Source organism: Anser anser (assembly GCF_964211835.1).
Source record: "Anser anser genome assembly, chromosome: 1".
NCBI lineage: Eukaryota > Metazoa > Chordata > Aves > Anseriformes > Anatidae > Anser > Anser anser.
In genome coordinates, this window is record NC_139720.1 from 148379644 (window position 1) to 148405656 (window position 26013).

General features: G+C 34.6%; 1 protein-coding gene across 4 annotated transcripts in view; it reads right to left on the reverse strand.

The window, feature by feature from the left end:
* Positions 1-26013, reverse strand: part of ATP11A (ATPase phospholipid transporting 11A) — a 127579-nt gene that overhangs the window by 23216 nt on the left and 78350 nt on the right. For all 4 annotated transcript variants that reach the window (XM_083835064.1, XM_083835063.1, XM_083835062.1 and 1 more), the window contains exons 5-19: positions 24552-24659; positions 21259-21387; positions 20310-20413; positions 16667-16717; positions 14303-14367; positions 12674-12755; positions 11427-11577; positions 10399-10596; positions 8046-8219; positions 6471-6634; positions 6121-6192; positions 4882-4955; positions 4562-4665; positions 3139-3320; positions 2175-2426 (exon numbers count right to left, since the gene is read on the reverse strand). In XM_083835064.1, coding sequence (XP_083691190.1) covers positions 2175-2426; positions 3139-3320; positions 4562-4665; positions 4882-4955; positions 6121-6192; positions 6471-6634; positions 8046-8219; positions 10399-10596; positions 11427-11577; positions 12674-12755; positions 14303-14367; positions 16667-16717; positions 20310-20413; positions 21259-21387; positions 24552-24659 — 1910 coding nt within the window. The remainder of the gene's footprint in view (positions 1-2174; positions 2427-3138; positions 3321-4561; positions 4666-4881; positions 4956-6120; positions 6193-6470; positions 6635-8045; positions 8220-10398; positions 10597-11426; positions 11578-12673; positions 12756-14302; positions 14368-16666; positions 16718-20309; positions 20414-21258; positions 21388-24551; positions 24660-26013) is intronic.

Here is a 26013-nt window from a genome sequence, read left to right on the forward strand (position 1 = left end):
TATTGATAAGGAACATAGCATTGTTTTTCAGGGGCCTACAATTAAGGATTTTAAACCATGTTTAAACCATGCTTTGAAGGCAACACTTAAAAAGAGACTTGTTGGCCTGGAGAGATAAGGCTACTGTCTGCATTTACAGTAGGTACACTTCGCATTTAGTACAACGACTAAGTCTCATACAAGTATACCTGGGGAAGCTTTCAGACAGCTAATGTGGGCATTGCTAAAAGTGTAGCCATGGTTGCATGAAGCACAGTTTAGCACAATAAAATATGCTGAACAACAAGGGGAGATGTTCTATGCTGAGTGCCATGCTGCAAGAGCAGTTTTCTGTAGCATCCCAGCTAGTTATTTCACAGCTCCCTTCCATTTGCCTAAATTACTCAGTAGCCTCAGGCTCTAGCTCAGCAGCGACTGCTGTATAAACATAAAGTCAGGTTTATTTGTGTCCTAGTTTCAGTGTGCCAAGATAATACTACTGTGCGTGGGTTTTCAACAAACATGGTTTCACCATGACCAGTGAAAACCACTGCATTTATTAATGTTTTTTAACCTGTTTTAAGCATCTCCATCCTTCCTAATAGAAGCTATTTTTGACAAATAAAGTAAAGTACTGCAAACTATATTTTAAAATAGTTTACAGATACTTTTCAGCAATTTGTTACCATTGGCACAGATAGGACAACACCATTAGTATAACAAAACACCATTAGTATAACAAAATACCATTATTATAACTAAAACATTAGTATAAAAAAGTATAAAATCTACCAAAAATTTATCGTTATGAAGTCTACGCAATGTACTGATCATTGGCCATATCACAGTGAAAAGTTTTGAGCTTGAATTTGAACATCCAGGCAAAATCTTGATATTAATATCTTTGCATATTTTCCAGCTCTGCAGCCAAACACAAGAAATTCTGATGAGTCTTAACGTCTAGAAAATTGGTATTGCACAAGAAGGTAAGAAACATGTTTAAACATAAGCTGAAAGAACTGTGGAATTTAAGCTGAAAGTGGAACAGATGATACAATTAGTAAGTTATTTTTTAAATATGAAGTTTAAGAGATATATTTAACTGAATATGCAAATGTTATTGATTAGACCAATGAGATTTAAGTATAAGGAGAGCTAAGACAGATGCTCCAGCCCTGAGTTTCAAGCCATAAGGCTAAGAGTTTTACAATATCTCTCTTAAAGTATCACAAATACTTTTTGTATTCCTTGTTGTTCCTTTACTATAAATTTATTGTAAATGTATATAAAATGTACATACTAGCTGATTCCACATTAGAAAGAAACACAAAGCGAATACACATCATTACATCTGAAAGACCAACAACAACATCTTAAGATGATGAATATCTTTTTCAGTCTAATTCCTAGTTTTTTATAGGGTATAAAAAGAGGTTACCTAAAGGACTACGTAATGTGTGTCAGCTACTAAGCTTCAAGTAAGTAGCCTAACTGACTACGTGTATGAGGCATTCATATTATACCGGTGGTCTTGCTTTTTAATGCCATTTTTCTATCTTATTCCCTGTTATGTTTCAAGGAAATCATTTCTGCATACGATTCCTATCCTTCTTCTGACATTCAAAAAACATGTAAGTCAGTGTTTTCTGTATAATTTACCTTTCTATTTAGGGTACTTGAACTATTTTTATGCACACCAGAAGATGTGGTACTATGCTGTTGCCTGTCACCTGTCTGTAAATACATGATAATCTTCCCTAGAAATAGCACAGTAGAGAGACACAGCATAGCTCCCTTAGGACTTGGTCTTATCAAGAAAGTCGCGTCATATACTGACTCTGATTACAGAAATAAATCATGTCTGCTTCCCTTTTATAAGTTTGAAACAGTATTTTACTTTACTATTGCTTTTGCCAAGAATCGGTATTGTTGAAGTGGAAAGATATATAATTAAAATCAGCTGTGACTTTTCTTTAATAGTTCAAGCAGTGCAAGTAATGAGATGGAGAGACAACCACAACTGTAAAAATTTAAACCTATATGGAGCAAACTTATACATAAATGCCATATAATAATTCACACTGTGATAACAGAAACATTATATTGGTGGTCTTAAGTTATTCAGTCAATCATTTAATTATTTATGAAATGCACACAAGTCCATTCCTAGCTTGAAAATTCAACTTCTTCCTTACCCTGACAAACTATCCCTGGTTAGGCTGTCACTGTGTCTTAGGACAGTTCTGCTTAGATCAAAAAGCACATCGTGTAAACTCTGTTCCTCAATTTTCTTTGTCGTTAGCTCAAGTATTTGTGTATTTCTCCGGAAGAGTTTGCAAGCATAGCAAGTAGCTGCAGCAGTCTCCATTTTGTCTCCTGTCAGAACCCAAACTTTAATTCCAGCTTTCTGGAGCGCTTCAATAGTGTCAGCAGCTTTTTCTTGTAGCCTGTGGAAGTCAATTGACAACAGACAATAGTTTGCTTGGAAATGAGAAATTCAGAGGTTCTTTTTGAAAGCTTTTCATAACCAAATAAAAAAATTCAATAAAAGTGATTAGATCTAAGAATTTTCCCCAAGGTGTAAATCTAAAAATGCTTAGAGGAGTAGTACATTATAAATGATTTATTTTGACACTTTCAAAGTGCTCAAAGTTTCACCTTTCACTTATATAGCCTAAAGGACAAGATGCTTTATTCCCCAGATAAGTACTTCACTTAAAACATTTTTAGTGCTTTCAGCTAATGACATCAAATAATGAAGTACTGAAGAGTTATTAAAGTCACCTCCCAGTTTTAATACACAGTTTTTAAATTTAAGACATAACATAGATCCTTCCTTTATTTCCTCAATACCCATTTCATAGTTATTTCTTCCAAAACATTTCCCTACAGTTTGCTCAATAAGGTATAATGCATGTACATTGCTTGAATATACTGATTTTTGTATGTATTGTTATTAAATTACTGTTTTATAAAATTACCATGAGTAACTTAAGTAAACTAGAGATATGGAATTCATTCAAATAAATGGACTTCTCTCTAATCCAGAAAAACAGTTACAAGAGAGCCATTAACTACTTCCACTAGCAGACATTTCCTTGTTTATAAACACTGGAGCATCCTAAACATCCCTAAGCATAGTCTAAGAAATGTACTAACCGATCTTCAACAGCTGTAGCACCAAGTAAAATAAAATCTCTTTCTATCTTCTCATACGCTTCTGCCAATTTCTTTTCCCGGTCCTGGAGGGCCAACTTTGCAGTTTGAAGCAGCTTCTGTGCATTGCTATATTCTTCGGCTGTGAGCTTTTTATATGCAACACACAGTGTTCGCAGTCCTTCCTAAAGAATGTAATCAAAAGAAACAATATGCATCCCATACAACTTTTCTTAGACTTCTTGCTGTTTACACTGTAATACTTGAAAAATTGAATGATTTTACTGTTTACATGAAGAGCCCCACTGCTCATTTTTATAGTAAAGTGAGTATAGTATAATATAGACTAGAAAATAGGGGTCAGCTTGATTCTGTGCTGCCCTGGAAGCAGTTACAACCTGAGGGACAAACTTTAGTCCTCCAGAAGAGAAACAGATCAGCCGCACAACTATATGCATGGGATTACCAGGGAAAAGAAGGTCACGCTAAAGCTTTCCTTCCCTATCTTTATAATTAGGCAGAATGAGTCAGAAGAAATAATAATGATATAAATAGTAGCTCTGTAGAGTCAGTCTGTTGATGCTGTGTTGCAGCAGATATAGGGACAAGGACAGAGACGACACATCACAGTGAGTGTTCAAAGTGAAAATCCAACTGTGTCATTTCAATCAAGTGAAAACTAGAATTCAGTTGTGGGTGTTTCAGGCTGGATCAAACTTTTGGATTTGGTGATGAATAAGAAAAGGAGTGCATAGACCACATAAGGGAAAAAAAAAGCTGCTATAACACAGAAAGAATGTTTTTCTATCTCAAATATATTGCCTCTCACAACACCATTTAACTGGCGCTTTATCTTCATAAACGTTATTCCAGTAGGTCTTTGTATAGTTACTTAGTACAAATGCAAGAAGAGCAAGAATTCAGAAAGTTTCAGGACTCTTGCTATTGATAAGGACAGATGCCAAATGTCTGACTGTATTTTCTCTCTGAAGTTTCTGTATGTAGAAGTAAGTCCTATACCCTATACCTACATCTAGGATGAAGAAACAGCTGGATTTCTCTCTTGACAGACATTGGATCGATATGATGCATGAACACTTCTTTCAGTTTCATTAGCCTCCTTCACTTCTAATTACCTGACAACTGTTTTGTGTAGTAAAACCTACAACATACATCAATGAATACCTAACCTAATGCATTCCCATCTCACCAGAACTGCTACTTGGAAGATGAGATGGAGGAAAAATTCAGATCAGGGAGTAACACAAACTGCTAGGCATACAGCCTGCGTGCACTCTGGTATAGAATAATTTCTGTGCCTGGGAAGACAAATCTGTTACAGTATCAATCAGGAGGTCAGGACACTTAAAATCTTTGTTATCATATGAACAACTCAGCAGAAGTTTAATACCCGTTGGAATCTTACCACTGCGTTGCGTTCAACTCTGGATCGTATTTGGTCAATTTTGCCTTCTTTAACTCTAGGAAATATGGAAGAATCTGCTCCCTTACAAAACAGAAATATATCACCTAGAAGAGACAGCATGGAATTCAAAACAGTCAGATATATTTGTACCCAAATTAAGAAACCTTTCAAATAGATTTCTTCCAACAGTTTTATAACATTTGCACACATGCTGATACCCATTCCCCTTTTTTAATGAAAGGCACACAGACCTGATAAACCTAAAATAAATCTAAGTGAAATAAAAACACCTAACAGGAAAGAGCATGTGGTAGTCCTACCTGTTGAAGATTTAACAATTACACTCATTCTCCGTCTCACAGAATCAAAACTCAAAACCTCTAATAATTCAAACCTGAAAAAGAAATAGAATATATTTTTTAAACAACTCTGGTTTTTTTTTCAGATACCTAAGCTGGGCATTAAAGCTTTAAACATATGGAATAAAGTATGACTCCCAACATGAAAGGTTATATTGAATACTGTGGAACATGGAACTACTACAGAATGAAATAGCACATTACAAATAGCAAATGTAGAGGTGGGGGCTCATCTGCTAATTACTTGAAACAGAATCTGAATGTGTGATGTTCTGTGATGTTCTTCAACATCTAGTTCCTGAAAACAATCAATATAATTTATTTTAGCAGAAGACTAGAAACCTTGTTGTAGAGCACTATACTGCCTAATGAGTAACTAAATCCTTGCCTATAATACCTAGGCATAGCCATAGGACTTGAAATACAGAGATATTTATACAGAAGTCTTTATTTAATATTCTTCAAATTCTGACTATTCCTAAATGTGCCAATGTAATTTCATGACTCCTCCTCAAGTGTCAACTGACAAGTTAATCAAATGAAAAAAAAAAAAACTTATTCTTGCCACTATTATAATTGGCATTTTTTTTCTGATTTGACTTGATCCCACGTTCCTTTGTTTTCTAGGAAGAAAAATGAACAGAAACTCCTGCTGTGCTGTTTTTATATCATTCATCAGTTTATATACATTAATGACTTACTCTCTCTCTTCTTTTGCCTAAGAGAACCCTGCTTTTTACAGCACAAACCTAAGTATCGTTATTCCTAATCTTTTCAAGATTCACTTCTATAGATATTTTGCTTATAAAATAGATCTGATCTGGTCTATGCCTACAGACTGTGATCCACTTTGGGCTCATACCATTTTATTAAAAAATTACTATTTACCATATAACAAAGGAAAAATATCCATAGTTTCTAAAGCTATTGATCTATAACATTAGGTCAAGAACCACCAAGTCACACTTTTGTTATTTTATTTTTTCTTATTTCACATACTGTCAAACTAACAGACTTAAAAATATAAAACTACAGTGTATGCTTAAAATTATAAGTATTAGATCATTTATTTTTATACTAAAATGCACAATTTGTGACTTTTTGAATTTAAAATTAATGTATAGGGAAAGAATGATTTATTAAACATATCAATAAAACTTTCTTTCCTCAGTCTCATTTTGTTGTATTTTAAGCACTCACTTTTCTCTGTTATTTTCCCGATTTAAGATCTCCATGTAATTGTCCTTCAGGCTTAGATAGGTGTAACCAAGTCTGTAAAATGAAACACATATCAAGAAAATGAACACAACAAAAATATAATTATCCAGTTTAGCATGTCAGACAGATTTAAAGCTGAGTTTATCTTCAGAAAATAAACACAACTGTTTTTATTTGATTTATGAACATAATCGTGACTGCATATTAAGAAAATCATCAGCTATAGATGATTTGGTGTTTGCTATTAGGATTTTTTTTGCTAAAAACAACTTTGAACTTCAGTGATTAGATCTCCAGATTTAAAAAGTAACTATGCTTAATTACATACATACCTCTGTATTCCCTCAACTAAAGCAACTTCATCAGGTGATGATGATATATATATACGAGATCTTCTTGAGAGATGGTTTTTCTTCAATCCATCTACACTGTCATCATCTTTTACTTGAACAGTGTGGCAAAGACAAAGAGCTCGGAAAAATAGCTCCTCTCTCTCCTAATAAATAGAAGAAATTATTGTCACTATTTGTTATCACTTTCAAGTATTCCATAAAAGCTTTTTTTCTTTTGGAGGCTAGCAATATCAGTGATTATTACTGTTTATTATCACATACAGGCAGTATCATAGGTCCCCTGCCCTTTAAGGGGAGCCAAGTCTGTCCCTGTGGTGTCACACAACTAGTTAATAGCTGCTAGTACTACTAACACTGCCATGCAAGTCAAGCTGCTGATGGCCCTAGAAAACCCAATGTGCATCTCTTGCCTCCTCTGAATTTATACATGTGGTGAAAGTTTTTTTTTTTTTTTAAATTTGTTTGAACTTTGACAACCTATATTAAATACTAGTCAAGGTACAATTCTAGGAGTCCTGAATCCAGACAGAGGGACACAGCATCTGCAGCACAAGTGTTAATAGGGTTTAGAGATTTCAATTTCTTGCGCAGCTTGAACACCTCTCAGATCTATATAAAATAAAAGGAGTTTGGACGTTCTGGCAGCTGGAGCCAACAAATTCCATAGCGTTTCAGATAGTTTGGCAATAGCAGCTTAGCCATTTCTTGTTTCTGGTTTGAGAGTCACACCAGAAAGAGATTTCTATTTCATGGATAAATGGCTGTGTTCTAACCGTATCTTTGTTTCTGAATCTTAATCTTCCATGCTGTTCAATACAAACTGTGTCTGTGCCATTTTAATTCGAAGACAAAAACACAGCTACTTTGGGACCGTGTTCAGATGGGTAAAAACCGTAAGGCTGTTGAATTTTAAGATACCTTATTTTGCCACAGTGAAGGTTATGGCTTAAGTATGATCTGAGACTGTATTGACATATTTTAAAATATATAGTCCATTGGCTGTGGTTATCCTGACCATTTATACAATGCTCATCTGCTGACATGTGAATTCTCCTTAACCTTCACTTAATTTAATTTGCTTTACATTGCAAAAAAGCCAAAGCATGTACATGCTGTGTGTAATACATTTCAGATGTGGCTATATTAATTCACTTTTAAAAGTAAATGAGTTTGATTATAAACCATTCAATTACCGTATATTCACTCAGTGATGACTGGGCAAGTGTTTGCATTGAACATTCATTTTTCCCCTTTACGAGTTTCCTGCCTTGATTTCCCTATTGAAGCCAATGTAAAATGGAGAAAGTTCTGTGTTTCTTGGTTTTATTTAATTCAGTTTTACAGCTTCAGTAAGTTGGGAAACTTCCTATTAAGCACCTAAATCTTACTCTGAACTATGAAAGGAAAGCATTCATGTTGTCATACATTCCCTGCAGGTATATCCTTTGGTTACTGAAGTTCAAGAATGCTGTATTTCTACAGTTCCCTTCATCAGCTTAATTCAATTTTCATGTTTCACTGTAAAAAACAAGGACCTAGAAAGAGTCACCATACCTTTCCACTTCCTCCTGGAGAAGAATCTATCATATCAATGCCTGTACAATCATGGAGAATTTGGCCATTGCAGATAACATGTGGTATATAAACATGCCCCTCAATGCAACATTCTACAAATTCCATGTTGTTCTCAGTTAATGTTCCTGTTTTATCTGTGAAGACATACTCAATCTGCAAATGAACACAAATTAAAAACAGCAAGAATATGAACAGAGATCTTTCAAGGTATCTTAACATGAATGAAATTTTTACTGGGCTACACCTTCCTTTAAAGATCTTTATGCAAGCTATTTCAGAAAAGGAAGACAAAAATTTATTTTGGAAGTCATCTTCCATGGAAATGGGGGCTTTAAAAGATTTTATCATACAAGAGTACTAATAAAGCTCTCCTACCAGACAGCATTTATAAATAATGTTTAACATACTTTCACTCTTCTCTCAAGCTCCTTTTTGGTTTTTAATGTCTTGCTTACTGCAAAACAGATACTCACAGAAACAAAATTAATAAAAATGTCATTTGGCAGGGATGATTACTTAATGTACATGCCTGGATTTGCACCAGTTCCTTTCAGAACAGTCTTCAGGCTACTGTCAGAGTTTCCCACTACAATTACTCTAGTGTAAATGAACACCAAGTAATTATCACATACAGTCATATAGATGTGCGTTGTTACTGTCTTGAAAGCATTCTTTCTGTCTCAATACTGAATTTTTGATTCATTTTATCTTTTACAGTGAGCCATAGCATTAAAGGCTAACAACAGCAAAAACAAAACTGAAAAGTGACCTCACCGGAGCTGTAGAAAGGGGAAGGATTCACCTTCCTCCACCTGCTGGCAACTCTCCTAATGTAGACCAGGGGGCTACTGGCTGTCTTTGCCACAAGGGTACACTGCTGGCTCACGTTCAGCTTGGTGTCCCCCAGAATCCCCAGGGCCTTTTCTGCAAAGATGCTTTCCCCTGGGTAGGTCCCACCGTGCCCCATCACCCAGATCATTAATGAAGACGTTAAGCAGGACAGGACCCAGTACTGACCACTGGAGCACTGCACTAGTTACTGGCCTCCAGCTAAACTTCATGCCACTGATCACCACCCTCTAAGCCATTGATGTTCAGCCAATTTTCAATCCATATCGCTGTCTGCTCATCCAGACTGCACATCAAGAACTTGTCTGTGAAGATTTTATGGGAGACAGTGTTGACAGTGTCTGCCAATAATAATGAAATGCTTGCACCACCTTTTATCCAAATAAATATAAATGTTCTCTAAAAGCTTAATAACTAGTTCAGCTGTACAAAAATAAAGTAATACATCCTCTTAGGTATTTTAAATATTTTAAAATACTTTAAAAGGAGAATGCCAGTCAATTATTTGACTGGATGAAACTGGTGTCTGGATATTTGGTGTTAGTCTAGCCAGACAAAAAAGGTGTCTCTTCAACTCCTTTTACTTTAAGGAATTTAGATGCTTATATAATCTCCCTCTAGAGTCAACGGAGAGAAATCATTACCTTCATGAAGTGTTTATCCTTTACTAATACAGTTAACCATGATAGACAGAGCTAATTATCTAGTGTAGCTACTTACAACAACTATATAGGTATCTAGAATATAGATGCCTTCTTGTATCTATATTGCAGACACCTATGCCAGGTTAAGAGGGGTGTTTGTATTGGTGCACCTGTTCAGTGAATGTGGAAAATTCCCAGACAGCTTAGATTATATGTCTACTTTCTGGATAACTTAAGTTTGGTGATATGATCCAGCCTAAGTTCTCAGAATCTGCAAATGGTTCAGAGGATATATAAATTTGCTCCCGCTTGAATATACAATAATAATATTATTTGCCAAAGATCTAATAAGAGAGCATTTGTGTAGGAAAAATGAATACAGAACTAATTTTCTAGATTAGCTACAATATATAAAATATGTTATGAAATCCTAAAATGAATTTCAACAATGGAAACACCAGTGTAAAGAGTAATGTAGTACTTCTAACTGATGGAAGGGACTAAAGTTGCTTTAAGTGAGGTGATTCTGGGAAGTACTCATTAAAATCAAATTTAGATGTTGTCTATGTTTCAACACTTAGCACATGAGGTCACAGGTGTTTTCAGAAGTTCTAAGTGTTAATTTGCCTTCAACTGACCTAGCCAAGAAATCAGAATTTTTGATTCTGAAAATCAGAAGATATCAAATTTGATTTTTAAATTAATCATCACTAAAGAAAATTTAAATCTGCAAAAATATATAGTTGCAATGAATTTTTAAATTAAAAAAATACTATACATCACGAAAGTTTATTTTATGGTAGAAATAGTTGAAAAATGTATCATTTGATGAAATTTACCTGTCCCAACTCTTCATTGAGATCAGACGTATTTACCAGTGGTCCTTCACCTGTGTCTTCATCAAACATCTCCTCATCCCATGTAAGGAAATAAGAACCAAGAAATTTTTGCATTTCCACAGTGACATACATGGATACAGGAATAATGTAGTTGAAAAGAACCATGAACGCAAGGAAATCTGTAAATGCCTGAAGAAACTGCCAAAGAAACAAGACAAAAATACTAATTTGTCATGTACCATCAAAAACTGGAAGGTGACTACTTAGATTTACAAATTATTTTTTCTAATAGTTTTCAAACAGTAAGCAACGCCATTCACATCTCACAGTTCAGCACAGAATGCAAACTTTCTTGATTTATATCACAACTATTTGGGCATAAAGAAATACCTTTTTAACTTTGTATTTTTCTTTACAAACATACAGGTAGAGAATACAGTTACACATTGCTGCAAAGTTCTAGAGCAACTAATGAGAGTGACTACATATGAATGGTGAACAACTACGTGAACAAGGACACTGGACACTGGGAACTGTGCTGGTCTCTAGTGCTCGTAACAGTTACAGGACCACATGAAACTGAGAGGTATTTTGACAGAGATTTCTACAGTAGTTTTTTTTGATCAAATGTCTGTTATATAATTGCCACTAGTTGGGTGATTCCCTTCAGTCCTATGTTTCTTTGCAAGAGTTGAGCTCTTTTCTTATTGATATAACTCACATCAATAGCAGGAATCTCCAAAAACAAACAAACAAAAACAAACAAACAAAAAAACAAAAACATATTTGCATGGGAGTTTTTATACTAAAACAAAGACCTTGTAATTCTTAATCAGTCTTCAGTTAAATTCACATATACAACTTATGTGCAAAAATTCAGATATAGGCTTTCCAGAAATATACCATCACCACTGCTGGAAAAAGTAACAATTCATGACTAGTAAACAAGCAGGCTGTATATACTTTTCAGTAGTATTCTTATAAATGTAGAGTTTAGTGAAACTTTTTTTGGTATTTTATTTCCATACCACATTCCTTTTCCTTTCTGGCTCTGTTTTCCAATTATACCATGGCTCATCACGATACTCTTTACTCTCCCAGACATGCTTCAGGACAGTATTTATTAGTGCTTTACTGATGAGAATACAGAGGTATACAATAAGGAATACATTCATTGATCTAAAAGAAAATAAAGTAAAAATTAAAATGACAATTCCATCAGCGTACAAACTACAGAGATTATTAAAAATATATATTTGTTCTTCAGCCTAGCATTTGCTGCAAATCTAACAATGGTATGATGTTAATAACTTCTCTACAGTGTTTTCCCAATGGAGAAAATCATTATCGAGGACCATTTTCTATTTAAAATGTTAACTGCTATAATATGTAAGAATACTTGCAAAAATACTTGCAAAAGTACTTTTATAGAAATAAAATCCATCTAGAACATTTTGCAACGGCTCAACTGTTACTGTTTCTAGACAGATATAAAAAAGAAAGAGCAAGAACACTGCATTTAAAATTATGTTAACATTAATGGTGGGCATGAACTAAAAGCTATTGGTTATATACCAGTAACGACAGAAACAGACACATCATCACTCAGTCACTATATAAGAGAAGGGTTGTCAGCTGGTCAGTACATATTGCCTAAGTCAATGACATCCTTTTTTTCCACAAAGTTGGACACCTTACTCAGATGCGATGACTTCAAATAGTAGAGCAGGACTAGAATCTAATCCTCTCTATTTATTAAAGCAAAGAACAAACAAAGGGATGAGGGAATTTATGATTTTAGATAAAACAATGAAAACTTGCCACAGATAGGCTTTGTGTTATTGCAGTTGGTCCAAACTGAAAGGAGTTATTTCTACTGAATTCAATTTAATTGTAATGTAAAGTAATGTTAGGATACCGAAGAACATAACTGTGGAAAAATGTCAGTAGGTATACTCTAAACAGTAAAAGAAAAGTCCACTGGAACAGCAAAACATTAAAACATTCATATCTTAAAAAGGTAAGCATTGCATTAAGGTGGTTTCTTTTTAACATATAATGATAATAAAGTATTGAGAACCTCATCTGGAGTTATATGACTCATTTTATAGATCAAAAATGAAGCACACAAAATGAAAATTTTAAGTCCTTTTACCTCTTTTTTTTTTAATTTAAATCAATAAATCATATACTTTTAGCAAAATAAAATATCCCCTTTTATTCACTATTCAAACATGCAGTTTTCTACCCACAAAAGAAATATTGAAATTTTTACTTTTCTACAGCAGATCGTTTCTGTGATTTTGACTGGTAATTTAACGCCATCTTAGTTTCCATGCCAGTGTAGATAGCAACACCTGAAATTAGACAATTTGTTTTAATAAAGATAGCACAGTACAAAAACTTACTTTAATAACAATACAACTCACTAGATTATTATACCCTGTCATTTCTCTAAGTTTCTATGGCCTGAAGAAAAAGGGTACAGGCTGGGATAATACTCAAACACTAAAAATGGCTTAATATTTCGGTTCTTCAGGGAAATTTTAAGAATGGCATTTTACATGCCATTCCAGAGCCACAGTCTCCAATTCCTAACATGTTCTCTGCTATGAACGGAAGCCAAAACAAAGCTGTATTTTGAATAAATCATCTTGTGTTTTTAAGTTCTTTTTTTTTTTGGCTTTAATTTTAGAATCTAAATTATATGTTGTAAAAGAAAATTCAGCAAGGGCTAAACTACAGGATACATCCAAGAAGAATAACAGAAGGCTACTGATTTAGCTTTCCCCAGGAAAATCTAATACTTTATGAAAACAGTGATCTTCTGATATTACTGAATTCCTGCTAATAATTCAGATTGAGAGACTAACCCTCAGAAGATTAAAAACAACTACAAAAAGCTGTAAATAAGAAAATGGATTTTAAGTGCATATTAAGTCAGCACCCCTGCACACTGATAAAAGTAATATAGTTTAGGATACAGATCATACTGGGGTAATGGCAAACACTGCATGCATTACACAGACCAGAAACAGCCACTTACACATCTCTGCCTGATACACAATTTAACTGAGATCTTAAAATCATGCTCTGAAGTTTACAGAAATGTTACAGATTAATTGTATTAGTTATCTATTTCAGATATCAATTAAAAGCAAAGAGGGCAAGTTTAAATTAACATATACTTTTAATGCTTTTTTTTTTTTGAGAAAAAGTTTTAAGATTTTGATGTTTTAGGCTGAGTACTTCATTGTTATTTATGATCTCCTTTTGTGGAGTATGGAAGTTGTACACGACAGAGGATGATTTGCACCCTTGTCCCTTTCATTACCAGCAAAGAGTTGTTTGTAACACTGCAACTACCCCTACCACTAGGTTTGCTTAAAGAATGTCAAAAACATGTATTTCATATTGTGCTTCCTATTTCTGCTAATGTATTAAAACACTTCCACGGAATGAAGACAGATCACACAAACAAAATACAGTGACTAGTGGAAAGTCTAATTTTGAGTCAGGAACTGTTTAGGTGGATTTTTTTTTTTTCATCAGCCATATTTATGGTATCTGTCTGTTTTGACAAGTGAGCAAAACAGATTTTACATTTTTTATCAAGCTTATTACCTTGTTTGGAACAGCATTTATTTACAACGCTTGTTCAAAACCCAAATATTTACAGGAAGAATTCAAGTTGTCTTTACCCCTCCCCAAAATCTCTATAGTCATTGAACATCATTAATACTAACTTTATTGAAATTCTAGAAACAGTACACCTTATTGAAAAGTTGTAAATCAAGTGATTCAATAGAAATCATATTCTTGGTAGCAACTCTAGAATTGTAACTTTGTTTGATGTCTGCTTATTACTTCAGCATTCATTGAAATAATCAACACAAATATTTACCAAAGATTTTTTCTGTATTCTTTAAAGTGGCTCCTCTAAGGAGCAGATTTTCGGATCCTAATGGCCTGCAAAAGACAAACATTACAAAATATAAGTATTTAGAAAGAGACAGCAGGCCTTAATGGAAGCCATCTAAGACAGGAAAGTAGTATTACTCAATTAATTTTATGTTGTGTGAAAAAATTAATAGGTGGCACTTAAAGCATTTAAGTGAATATTAAAAAATACAGATACCTACAATTAAGCTAATAACCTCACAGTCCAAGTCCAGCATTAGCAATTTCATTTTGAAACATGTTGAGAAAACAGTAACTTTCATTTCAACCATGTATGTAGATACCTAAATAAAGATTCATCATCCTAATTGTAAGTTACTTACTTTTAAAAACACTAATTCACGTCTTTTTTAGGCTTGTATAAACTATAGTTTTGTTCATGTTACTTATTAAGTACAATACGTTCTGCCCTTTCATTTCAAGTATAAATGGTATACAAGGTATTGCTTGAAATTTACTGTATACTTTTCATAGCATAAAGATGAATATAGGTAAAATAATTTATTGAGAAGTAGGAATTACTGTAAGGATCCCCATGCAGTTTAAAATAGCATTTTGGAGCATATGTAATACAATCCATCACAGGAGTGCAAAAATAAGGACTACTTTACAGACAGACAACATGCAGAATTGCACAGATGACATTTTAAACTACTGCCAGACTATTTATATAGCAATGGAAAAATAAAAATAATAATAAAAAAATAAACTCAGTATTTTTGGATGTTATTCAAAGTGTTCAAAAATAATAATAAAAAAAAATAGTCAAGGAACTCTAAAACAAAAACCCCAGGGCTGTGTCTCTGATGTTCTGATGTAAAACCTGTTACTATTTCCATTTAAACCAGTGGTGTGACGTTATGTGAATGATTTGGTAATAAGACATTGTATCCTGATATAGTAAAAAATGCCAACAGTTCTACTAATAGCACTGTCCAAGGAATACAAGTCTTAACACCACAAATTTTCTTCTTGGTCACAGTGTTGGACACAGAGCAGGCTACTGCTGTTTTGATTAAAAAGGAAAGTGCTCTTTAGAAAGAAGAAGGAAAAAGAAAAAGGCAGCTTTCACAGCAGACTGTAGCAATCTACTATTAAATGACGTATCACTCAACATGGAAAGGACAGGAGTATCCTCAGGAAAGGATACCTCCTGCCTGGAAGCAGGCAGCTGTCACTGCAACAGCTCATGAGGCCAGGGCCCTGCCTGACCCTCTTATCTGAGAGACCCCCAAGCAAGAACACAGCCCGGAACAGCTGAGAGGGACATGATCTGCTCTGGATGGTGACAAGAGATTTTCACTGCTTTGCAGTGCAGTCATAGATATGTTTCCTTTGGGATCACTGACATGCTCAGCAGCCAAATTTTCCCTCCTCTTTGCTTACTGAGATAGAAAATTACCTATCTACAGACACACTGAGCTTAAGAAAATACTTAGCCAGAATGAATTAACTTCCCACATGCTGGGGCCTTGGATATAATCCAAGCGAGACAACTTTCCCTCCTATTGCTTTGCCTCTTTGTGGCAAGGACCTGAACAAAAACCAGGTACACAAAGTCTTCTCCTTGCTAGTACACAGAAGATCTTATACAGAAGAGACATGAAGACTCATGGCACTTTTGTACTGCTTTATTTTTATTCTCTATTTGCCAAACAAATAATGTCCTGGGCTACACTGACTGCTCCTTGAGGAGAATCTACCTCACTCACTTCAGGATGAAACTTATTCGCGCACAAGGCAGAACCTTCTAGGTGCCAGACCCAGGATAACAAATCATCGTTTCCTATACCACACATAAAGTCCATTTCCTTGGATCTTGCCTTCTTGAACACACACAACGTTTAAGACTTCTTAGACAAATGTACAAATACAAATCCACCCCTCAGTAAAACTAAACACAACGTTTGGTATGTTCAATCTCCCCGAAGAAGAGGAGGAAGAAGAGGAAGAAGAGAAGGAATAAAAGGAAGAAGGAGAAGAAGGAGGAGATGAAGAGGAAGAAGAAGAAGAAGAGAAACACAAACACAAAGACCTGCTGCTAATGCAACAATATTATCAAAGTACTGTCAAAATACTCTCAACATCATTTACAAGCTAACTACATACCAAATAAAAGCTTAAGGTAAAAGATGAAATATTTATGATATACACAAGTACAGTCTATAGACTTTTAAGACAAAAATACTTTATATCAATAAGACAAGACAGCACAATGTTGGTAAAACAAAAGTAATTCTCATTATTGATATCCTAACAATCAATCCTAACAGTGATTACATGTAGGGAAACTCTGTATTTTCCTTACCTTGCAGTAGGCTCATTACTATCATGGTAAATATTTATTCGACCAACAAATCTGCAAGGGAAATATACAAGTAGTTTTATATCAGTGCTAATTTGCGTATTGCTATGTATATATCTCTCAATATTTCAATTTTTTTAACGTACAAGGACAGGTAATTCTCCTTATATACAGATCTATATACACCACACACATATAAAAACAAAGCAAATTACTCTCACTTTTTAAATCTTTAAAACGTATGTGTGAGAATAGATTATTTTATTGAAAGCATGTATTAAAGTGAGCCAACAGCTTTCAATTGAACGTTCTCTGATTATCCAGGAAATAAACAAGAGCTCATAGATACATGTATAGATAGAAAAATAAACAGAACAGAATCTCAGTGTAAAGTCTGTATAAAAAAAGCTACGAAAGAGTATAAAATTATGAATAAATCTTCTAATTAGACCTATTAGCAAGAATTAACAAGAAAATATTATTGAAACTATCTAAGGTAAGTAACAACATAATTACTATCCTTTACAAATCTTAAAACCTTCACCTGGGTTAAAACCAAAATAAAACAGAACAAAACAAAATAAATCAACAGCATAAAGCCAATGGGCAATTTTCCATCTGAATATTTCTAAGTACATTTTATCTGTATGTGGTGGATAGACCCTGGACTAAGCACTGACTGACTGCTTGCTCATTACCAGCAGCACAGGAGAGAAAACGGGAAGAGCAAAAGCAAGATATCAACAATTTACTAAGTGAAAGGGAAAAAAAAAGCAAAGGCAAATGCTCACCAACCCCCATAAATAAACATCTCCAAGCAACAGAGACCACCCCCTGCCTGCTGTTATATTGCTGAGCTTGACATTAATGTGGCACTGAGTATCCCTCTGGTCAGTTCAGGTCGTCTGTCCTGCCTGCTCCCAGCCTCCTGCACAACCCCAGCCTACTTGCTGGTGGGGCAGAGCGAGAAACAAAGAAAGCGGGAGAAATGGTTGGTAAAGACCATGCTGTTATGTGGCAAATTCCAGGCCACCACTGATACCCAGTGCTGGACAACAACATTGCCCCTGCAGTCAGCCTGAATTTGGCCAGTCAAAATGCTCAAACATCCCACCCTCATAGCAGGCAGTTAAAAGGCACTCCCAAGCAGGCCCTACAGCCCTGCAAGGAAGAAGTTTAAAATGTTTTCTTCCTCCTGTGTTCCAACAATGGCTGCTGGAATAGCTAGAGAGCTCTCGAAATGCCAGGCAACTGTTCATCAGCCAGAGAAGTGTTCTCTAAAGTTATTGTAAGCATCAGGTTTCTCTGGGTTTTCACCTACGAATACCAGCTGAAGTGGCCTAGAGCAGTGATCTCCACACCTAACAGATCGTGCACCCCTATCAGTAAAAATTTTTGAGCGTGCACCCCCACTATATTTCCTTATAAACTATACACATGTACTAGTGTATTAGTACATTGTGTACATGATAAAACATGCAAAAATAGAACTTAAGGATGAGATAAAAATGAAATAAACAGTATTTTTAAGATTATCTTATAAATTGTACAGAAACCTTTCTGTGCTAAAATTTATTAGTAGTAGTTTTCCTAGTGAGACCTACATGATTTAATATACTTTATTTCCGAAAATTTTGGTTTTACACTTTGTGATTATTAAGGATTTTTTCTTGTACCCTTGAGGAGAATTAAGCACACAGTTGTTCTAAAATATAGAATGATTTAATGGACAATGCATTGGACAGTCCTACCACCGTAAGCAGATCTACAAGGAGTCTGCAAAGACTCAACATGATCTGATTCCCTATATAAATTTGTGTCAGCACCAGTCACAGGAGGGTTGGCATCAGGCACCATAACTCAGTGGTAAAGCATCATTTTTACTTTTAAGGGACACGTTAAGTATGTTTATTTTTTCTACTGAGAGACACTTTTCTTCACAGATAAGGTTAGCAAATTCAGAACACTTGCCCCTTTGTAAAAGAAAAATGCATAACATCTTTAAGTGTGACAACTCTCTTAAGCACTTTGCCAAAACATAATCACTCTACTTCTGCGTGGTACAAAAGATTTTCATGGTCACTCCCACCCCAGCTCATTACAAAGTATTGTAAAGATTCTATTTAAAGGTCTTGTTTTTATAAAACTAACCAAATTGATGATATCCTGTAGCACTTTGTGCAATTCTGGGTCCAACCTCCTGACTGCAATAGCTTGTCTATGACTGATGCAGTGAATGAATTTCACATGTGGTGCCAGCTCTGTAACCTTACTCTGGGATCTTTTTTTGTATCAGCAGAAGTATCTGCTCCACTAGTAGTTATACTTGCACATTTTCTCTATAAGACATTGTTTTTATTAAAAAGTCATTTGTTGTTCAGGACATATCTTCTCTAGTATATCTTTATTATAGTAACTCACAAAAAAAAGTAGTTCTTTATGTATTCCATTATCGAAACAGAATCTGGAAATACCTTAAGCTACAAAATATTAGAAACATCTGTACTTTCAGCCATCTGTACAGCAATATCCCACACTGCATAATTTATTCTAATTCTTTAGATCTTCAGCAATGTTTCCTATGCACCTTCCAACAGTATTTGCTGGCATTTCATTTTGTTGCCATATTGTTTTCTCTATTATTTCAGCCATCTTTCCTGTGTCAGGAAGAACAAGTGTTTCCCCAATGATATGTGGCTTTTCATCTTTCACTATTCAGTAAGAAAGTTCAAGAGAGTCTTCTAAAGATTTATTAAGTTTACTGAAATTTTCTAAAGGGAAAACACTGAAAAAAAAATGTGGAGGTTTGTCTTCATGTTCTGGATGCTTAGATTTTAATTGTCTTGATAATTGTGATGGTTTCATAGAATCATGTCAAAACACAACATGCATGTAGGGTGGTGTTCATTGTTAACAATAGCAGATATAAATCAATCTTTCAAATAGTATTCACAATTCACAATTGTGAATAGAATACACAATTTTGAATTTGTTTGCCCAAATGCTAATGAAGAGCTCGTAGTAAGAGTAGAAGTGTTTGCTCTACCATTTTCTTGTTCTCTTGTGCTTGTGTTATTAGTACTAGCTTCAATCTGCAGTTTTTTGCAGGAATCTTTTTAAGGCACTTGTCCATTTTGTGAGGGTTAGTTTAGTTAGAACTAGACAATATAATCTGTAAAACCACTTAACCAGGCACGCACAAACCACCATGCTTCACAACACACTGAAAGCGAACAAATGAGATTGGGTGCCTGTCAACCTCTCCGCATCGTGGAACACCCACCCCAGGACCCTCAAACCGTGGACGCTCTGACATAGAGACTGAATGAGGGTGTCAGTATCAATACATACATTAAATATGAGTGACTCTTGATTTTTTTCTTATTTTTTTAGATTAAAAAATAAATTAGGTAGAAGTTCTGAAATTTCCTTTGTGCATCCCAATGAATCGTCTTGCATGCTCCCTGGGGTTGCTTTGGAGACCACTGCTCTAGAGGAGACCACTGAACTACCTGAACGGATGGTGACTAAATGGATTTCAAGCTCACTCTGGGGCTCCCTCTAACCATGCAGATGCAGAAAGGATCTTTTAATGATGATATTGGTAGGGTACCTTAAATGAAAGAGGTAAGAATTATTTTCTTACTTATAAAGGTCAGGCTGAGGTTGTTCACATTCAATGGTAGCATGTAATGCATCAATTTCTTGTTCACTGTGAAATGCCTTTGTATCTTGAACAGCATAGTGAGTCTGGAATGAATAAAAAGGTATAAATAAGAACAGATATAAAAAATATTAATATGCAGATAGTTCAGTGTGAAACAGACTTACTAGCTTTCACATAAGAGGTAATATTTCAAATAAGATGCACCTTTAAATGTTCCTTATTGGGAAACTTTCTACATTACATGCAGGTACCTTGCAATATACTTACAAGTCAGGTTAACGTGAAATTTAAGTACAAAAATATTTGTGAATTATCTCTGTAATCTCTATGGCTATATTGAACACAGACAAGACTGCAAATAAATATCACAGAATCACAGAATGGCTTGGGTTGGAAGGGACTTTAATGATCATCCAGTTCCAACCCCCTGCCACAGGCAGGGATGCCTCCCACTAGACTAGGTTGCTCAAAGCCCCATCCAACCTGTCCTTGAACAACTTCAAGGGATGGGGCATCCACAATTTCTGTGGAAAACCTGTTCCTGTGCCTCACCAACTCTCAGAGTAAAGATTTTTTTTCCTTATAGCTAATCTAAACCTCCCCTCTTTTACTTTAAAACTGTTCCCCTTGTCATATCACTATCTGCCAGTGTAAAAAGTTGTTCTCCATATTTTTTTTATAAGTCCCCTTTAAGTACTGAAAGGATGTTTTGAATCTTTTCATAAAATAATGTAACATAAAATACATAATTTTTTACATAAAATAATGTAATTTTTGAGAAAAATTTAGTCAACTGTCAGAAAATTATACAAGTCAATGTATCTGCTCACAAATATATGCATTTAAGTTACATTATGTTCTGTGCTAAAAAAAAAAAAAAGCAAAATGTAAACTTTGCCTTAAAAGAAAATATAGAACATTTTATTACCTTATGACTGGATTCACCATCCAAACTAGCTGTTGTAACAAAACACGTTCCATCTCCTCTACTACTGGATAGAAATATTAAGTCACATGGGAATGTTTCATCTTCTTTTACCATCACAATATCTCCAACCTAGGGGAAAAAACATTTATCAATCCTGTGTCACCCCAAATTTCAGATTTCAAAACCTATTCAAAAAATCAAATTTTTAAAACTTCGCTGACTTTCTTTACACCAGGATGTTGCCACAAGAGTAAAGAACTACAGAAATATCTCTGAAAAAATGAATTACACCTTGTGAAATGAATCAGGCTTGTACTACCCTTCCTCTAAGGATCTCAAGCCATTTTGCAGGTACTGTCTTTTTCAGCTTTGCAACATTATTTCAGAAATGGAAGATACTATCCTTGCTTTAAGAATAAATACAATAAACCATCTATTCAAAAATAGCTGGAGATGTGGGCTACTCTCATTGGCTCGAGCATAAGCATCTCAGAATGTTATAATTAGAGACAGTTGAAAAAACTAAGAATTCCAAGTCTGCCAATGAAAACAGGATAGATTTTCAGCAGAATTTGTCACTAGAAGTCCATCCTATTCTTTATCCATGTAAAGGTGCACAAATTAATTCTCATTAATGCAAACACAGATAGCATGTTACAGTCTGTTAAACAGTGTCATGGAACAACCAACCAACTATAAATTCAAAAGATAACTGTAAAGCATCCTTTTAAGAAAAACAGCCTTCAATAAATTTTTGGAGCTCATCTTTTACGAAGGACTATAAAAAAAATGTACAAATGGTAAAGATATAGTATATGTTTTAAGAATACCAGTTTCAGTTAAAAGATAGTATTTTTTGGAATTTTTCACGTAACTCAACATCTGCTAGATATACCTTTATGTCATAATTCATTATCATAAGATTCAGCTCAATCATTATCCTCACGATACAGCTGAATTCTAACAGCCCTAGCAGTCTGGCAGAGTTCAGTTAATTCTAGTTAAGCAAAATTGTTTGAAAGCAATCAGCAATAGCAACAGGTAAAAATAAAATTATGACAGCATTGATACAATTTACTAAAATGTACTGAAAAGCTATAATGATGACAAAAGATTTAACTTCTTGTAGATAAGCATAAGGTTTAATTAAAGATGTGATATGACAATTGCATACTTCATGTCTAGGAAAAAAGCTATATTTTAACAAGAAAAAAAAAAGGAAGTCTTTGGCTGTTCAAATATAGGAAGACATTAATTCCCTCATATACTTCCTTTTGATTAAATGATTTTTCATGTTTCAATCTGCAGACCCAGGGAAATGAGGATACATAATGAGGTAGTGAAGTGGTAGGTTTCTAACCAGAGGCAGTGAATTTCTTGGCTGGGGCCAGCCTGAACAATATGGAGCCTTCATCCTGAAGAGTAGTGAAGCCTGGCTGACTACTGCATAAGTTGCCTTACTCTTCTAAGATGTGTCTCTCAGAGAACTTGCCTTTTTGCCACAAAATCATTAGTTATTAAAAACAGTGACATGGTAAATTATAATAAAGCACTCAAAATGAGAACTTATCAAAAGCAGATAAAACACCGTTAGGGCATTATCTTGAATAAACTGTTAAAAGACAGAGAATCCACCTACTAGAACAAATTGTAAGAAATTGTAATTAGTTTGATTTTGCTGGCCCTCTTTACCACTGAAAATATTCATTTAATTGTCAGCTAGCTAAAACACAGTGACATTACTGCAAATTTAACCACTTCTAAAGACCATACCTGGAGGTTTTCAGGTTGCCACTGAAAATACACATTGGAAAATGAATTTTCAGATACAACTCACAGACAAAAGAGTCCTCTTAGTTTTGATTTTCACACATCATAATGCTGAATGATCCTTATTATTTACTAATCAACCTATCAAGCTATGGCATACAAGTCAGCCTGCAAACCAGGAGCAATCTATAATATAACAACCTATTAAAACATAAATTAATAATCTAAACAATTTGCAGTAGAAAAAAAGGCAGGAATCAGGAAAAAAAAACAGTAAACGAAATACCAACAAAAAGGTATCTTCTTAAAATATAAAAGGTGCTTTTTTGACAACATTTGCTAATGTGTCAGTTAAAAAGAAACCTCATATTTCAGCATTTTTTTTTTAACTTCATGTAATCGAATGTCCACAGGCTTTAGGAGCTGAAGGATCTGCCTTTATATGATCTAGTCTGTTTTCTTGCATAATACAGGTCAGAGAACTTTGCCCTGTTACCCATAAACAGATACCCTCTCTACACAAGTATTTCCTATGCCTGCCTCAGCTATCCTTTAGTTCCTTGAAATACAATCTCTGAAAGGCAAAGAATTGGAGAGAAATTGAGAAAATATAGGGAATGGATTCATTACGGTAATACAAATTCCAGTTATGTGGTACTTCACCGTTTTTATCTAGAATGGATAATTGTTTAGGTATGCACATGAAATACGAAGCACATCATGTTTTTTTACTTTATTTTATTGCCCGGAAGCTCTAAGCAAAAGTTATCACACTCAAAGGAATGGAAAGCAGAAAGGAAAGCAGAAAGGTTGTGAGCCCTGTAGAGCTATTTATGCCCAAACAGGGCAGAGCAGAAAAAGATATTCCTAACAGAGATATGAGAAATAAGGAAACCCCAAACAAATATCTATCATATTTGCTGAGTTCTAAAGATTATAAGGATGACAAGTGCATCTAAGCATCAGAAAGAGAAACAAACAAACAAACAAAAAAAAACACAAAAGACACATTTATTACTAAAAATAACCCTCAAAAAAACAGGAAAGGAATGCAGAAGCATTCAGAAGCTCAATGAAGAGGTTGTGATTTAATGGGTAATGAAGAAAGTATTCTGAATGTGTTGTATTTTCTCTGTAAGAAATAGGACAAATTGATAGGGTTGACTATCATAATTGGGCTTAAATAACTTACTAATGTGCATACCCACAGAGAATTGCAAATGGAGAAAAGACAAAGGACAAATATCATGAGTGAAACTTTCCATTAAAAAAACAGAAAATGAAAGCAATATTTATGAGAGAAGAGTTAAAGCAAAGATAAAGCAGAAACATCTCTAACTTTTTAAAATACTTTTCTCAGAGGCATTCAATCAAAAATTAGTTTATTGAAGGTCTATTTCATGGAGACCACCATGAAAGGTAATAAACACATTTTCTACACTACATTCTTGTGTCATTTTTTTTAAACTAGAAGTGCAATGTAAAGCCTGACTCCTGAAGTCTATTAAGTCATAGTTACTTACTCTCAATTTTCGGCTTTGCTTTCTAACCAGTTTACCATGTTGAATGAAATGAACAGGGCATTGGTTCATTGCATTGTCAGCTTTATGTCGAAGCCAATCTTCATAACCCTAGAAAACAGTGAAATGGAATGACGCAGTGATGCACATTTGGCTATAAAGACACAGAACAGCTCTATCTTGCAACAAAAAAATAAAAAAAAAATAATATATCATTAACCAAAATAAGGAACATGAAAAGATTTTTGCTAGAACAAATGAAACTGCGATACGGTCATGTTGGACATATGAGAAAGAGATTCACGGTTACAATTAATCAACAAAATTATATATTTTAATGAAGACATCTTGATAAATAGGGATGTCTATAATATAAAGAAAAATTTATGTTTTTTAAGCGATTGTCTTTTGTTCACATTTTATTGACTCTTGAGTAAGTGCAAAGTACTTATAGAAGTTGCTGCTGAAAAGGCAGAAGTGGAGAAAATATATTTTGGAAGACTGGAACTCCATATTGAAGGATGATCAAGTGAGCCCATGACTGAAGGTGGTCATATTTCCTGTCTGTTTTTCACTTATGTCAAACTTTTTAACCCTACATACAATTTATTAATACTGAAGAATTTTGTTTGCAGAGACTTTGCAGACTAATGTATTTTGATTGCTCAATTACCTTATGAATTTGTGTTTTATAAAAAAAAGTCAAAGTGAAGGACAAAGAATCTTTAACTTTCCATTTGAAAGGTCCTGCAGGGGGTTAAAGACCGGAATTGACAAAGGCCCCAGTGGTTAAGAGATGGAAAATACCACTTGGACTCCATAAAAATTTTTACATTTAACTGTCTTGGGCACATTTGAAAATCAAGTGTAGAACAAGAGTATCACTACGCTGAATGGTCTCAGAGATAATATGGGAACTCACAGAGTCTTTATAACTCCATTGTAATACAGAAGCTGGTACAGCTGTTCAAGCAGGCCCCAAAGTCTACACCAGCTGTCCAAATAAAGACTCAGGGAGATACAACTGCAGTAATATGCACAGCATGTCATAATCCAGGCTTTGATGGACCACTGTCGAACTACATTAAGACTCTTAAGTGCAACAATTAAAATAGTAAGAGAAGGAAAGTATACCTAAATTACTAGCCATGGCTTTCATTTACCGTAAGTTCTGCGCATCAAGAGCTGAATCCTATGATAGAGTATACTCAACTATGCATAGTTAGCACTGTAAAGAAATGAAAACACTACACGGTAGGTTTTTTTGAAAACTAATGTAGGAAAATTCTGCATTTAGTACGAAGACAATGAAGGCAGTCAGTATCCTATTAAGGGACAATCAAAACTACCCTCTGTAGTGGGTCTGGTTGGGATGGAGTTAACTTTCTTCATATCAGCCCATATGCTGCTGTGCTTTGCATTTGGGATTAAAGCAGCGTAGTTACACCCCAAATATTTTGGTGAT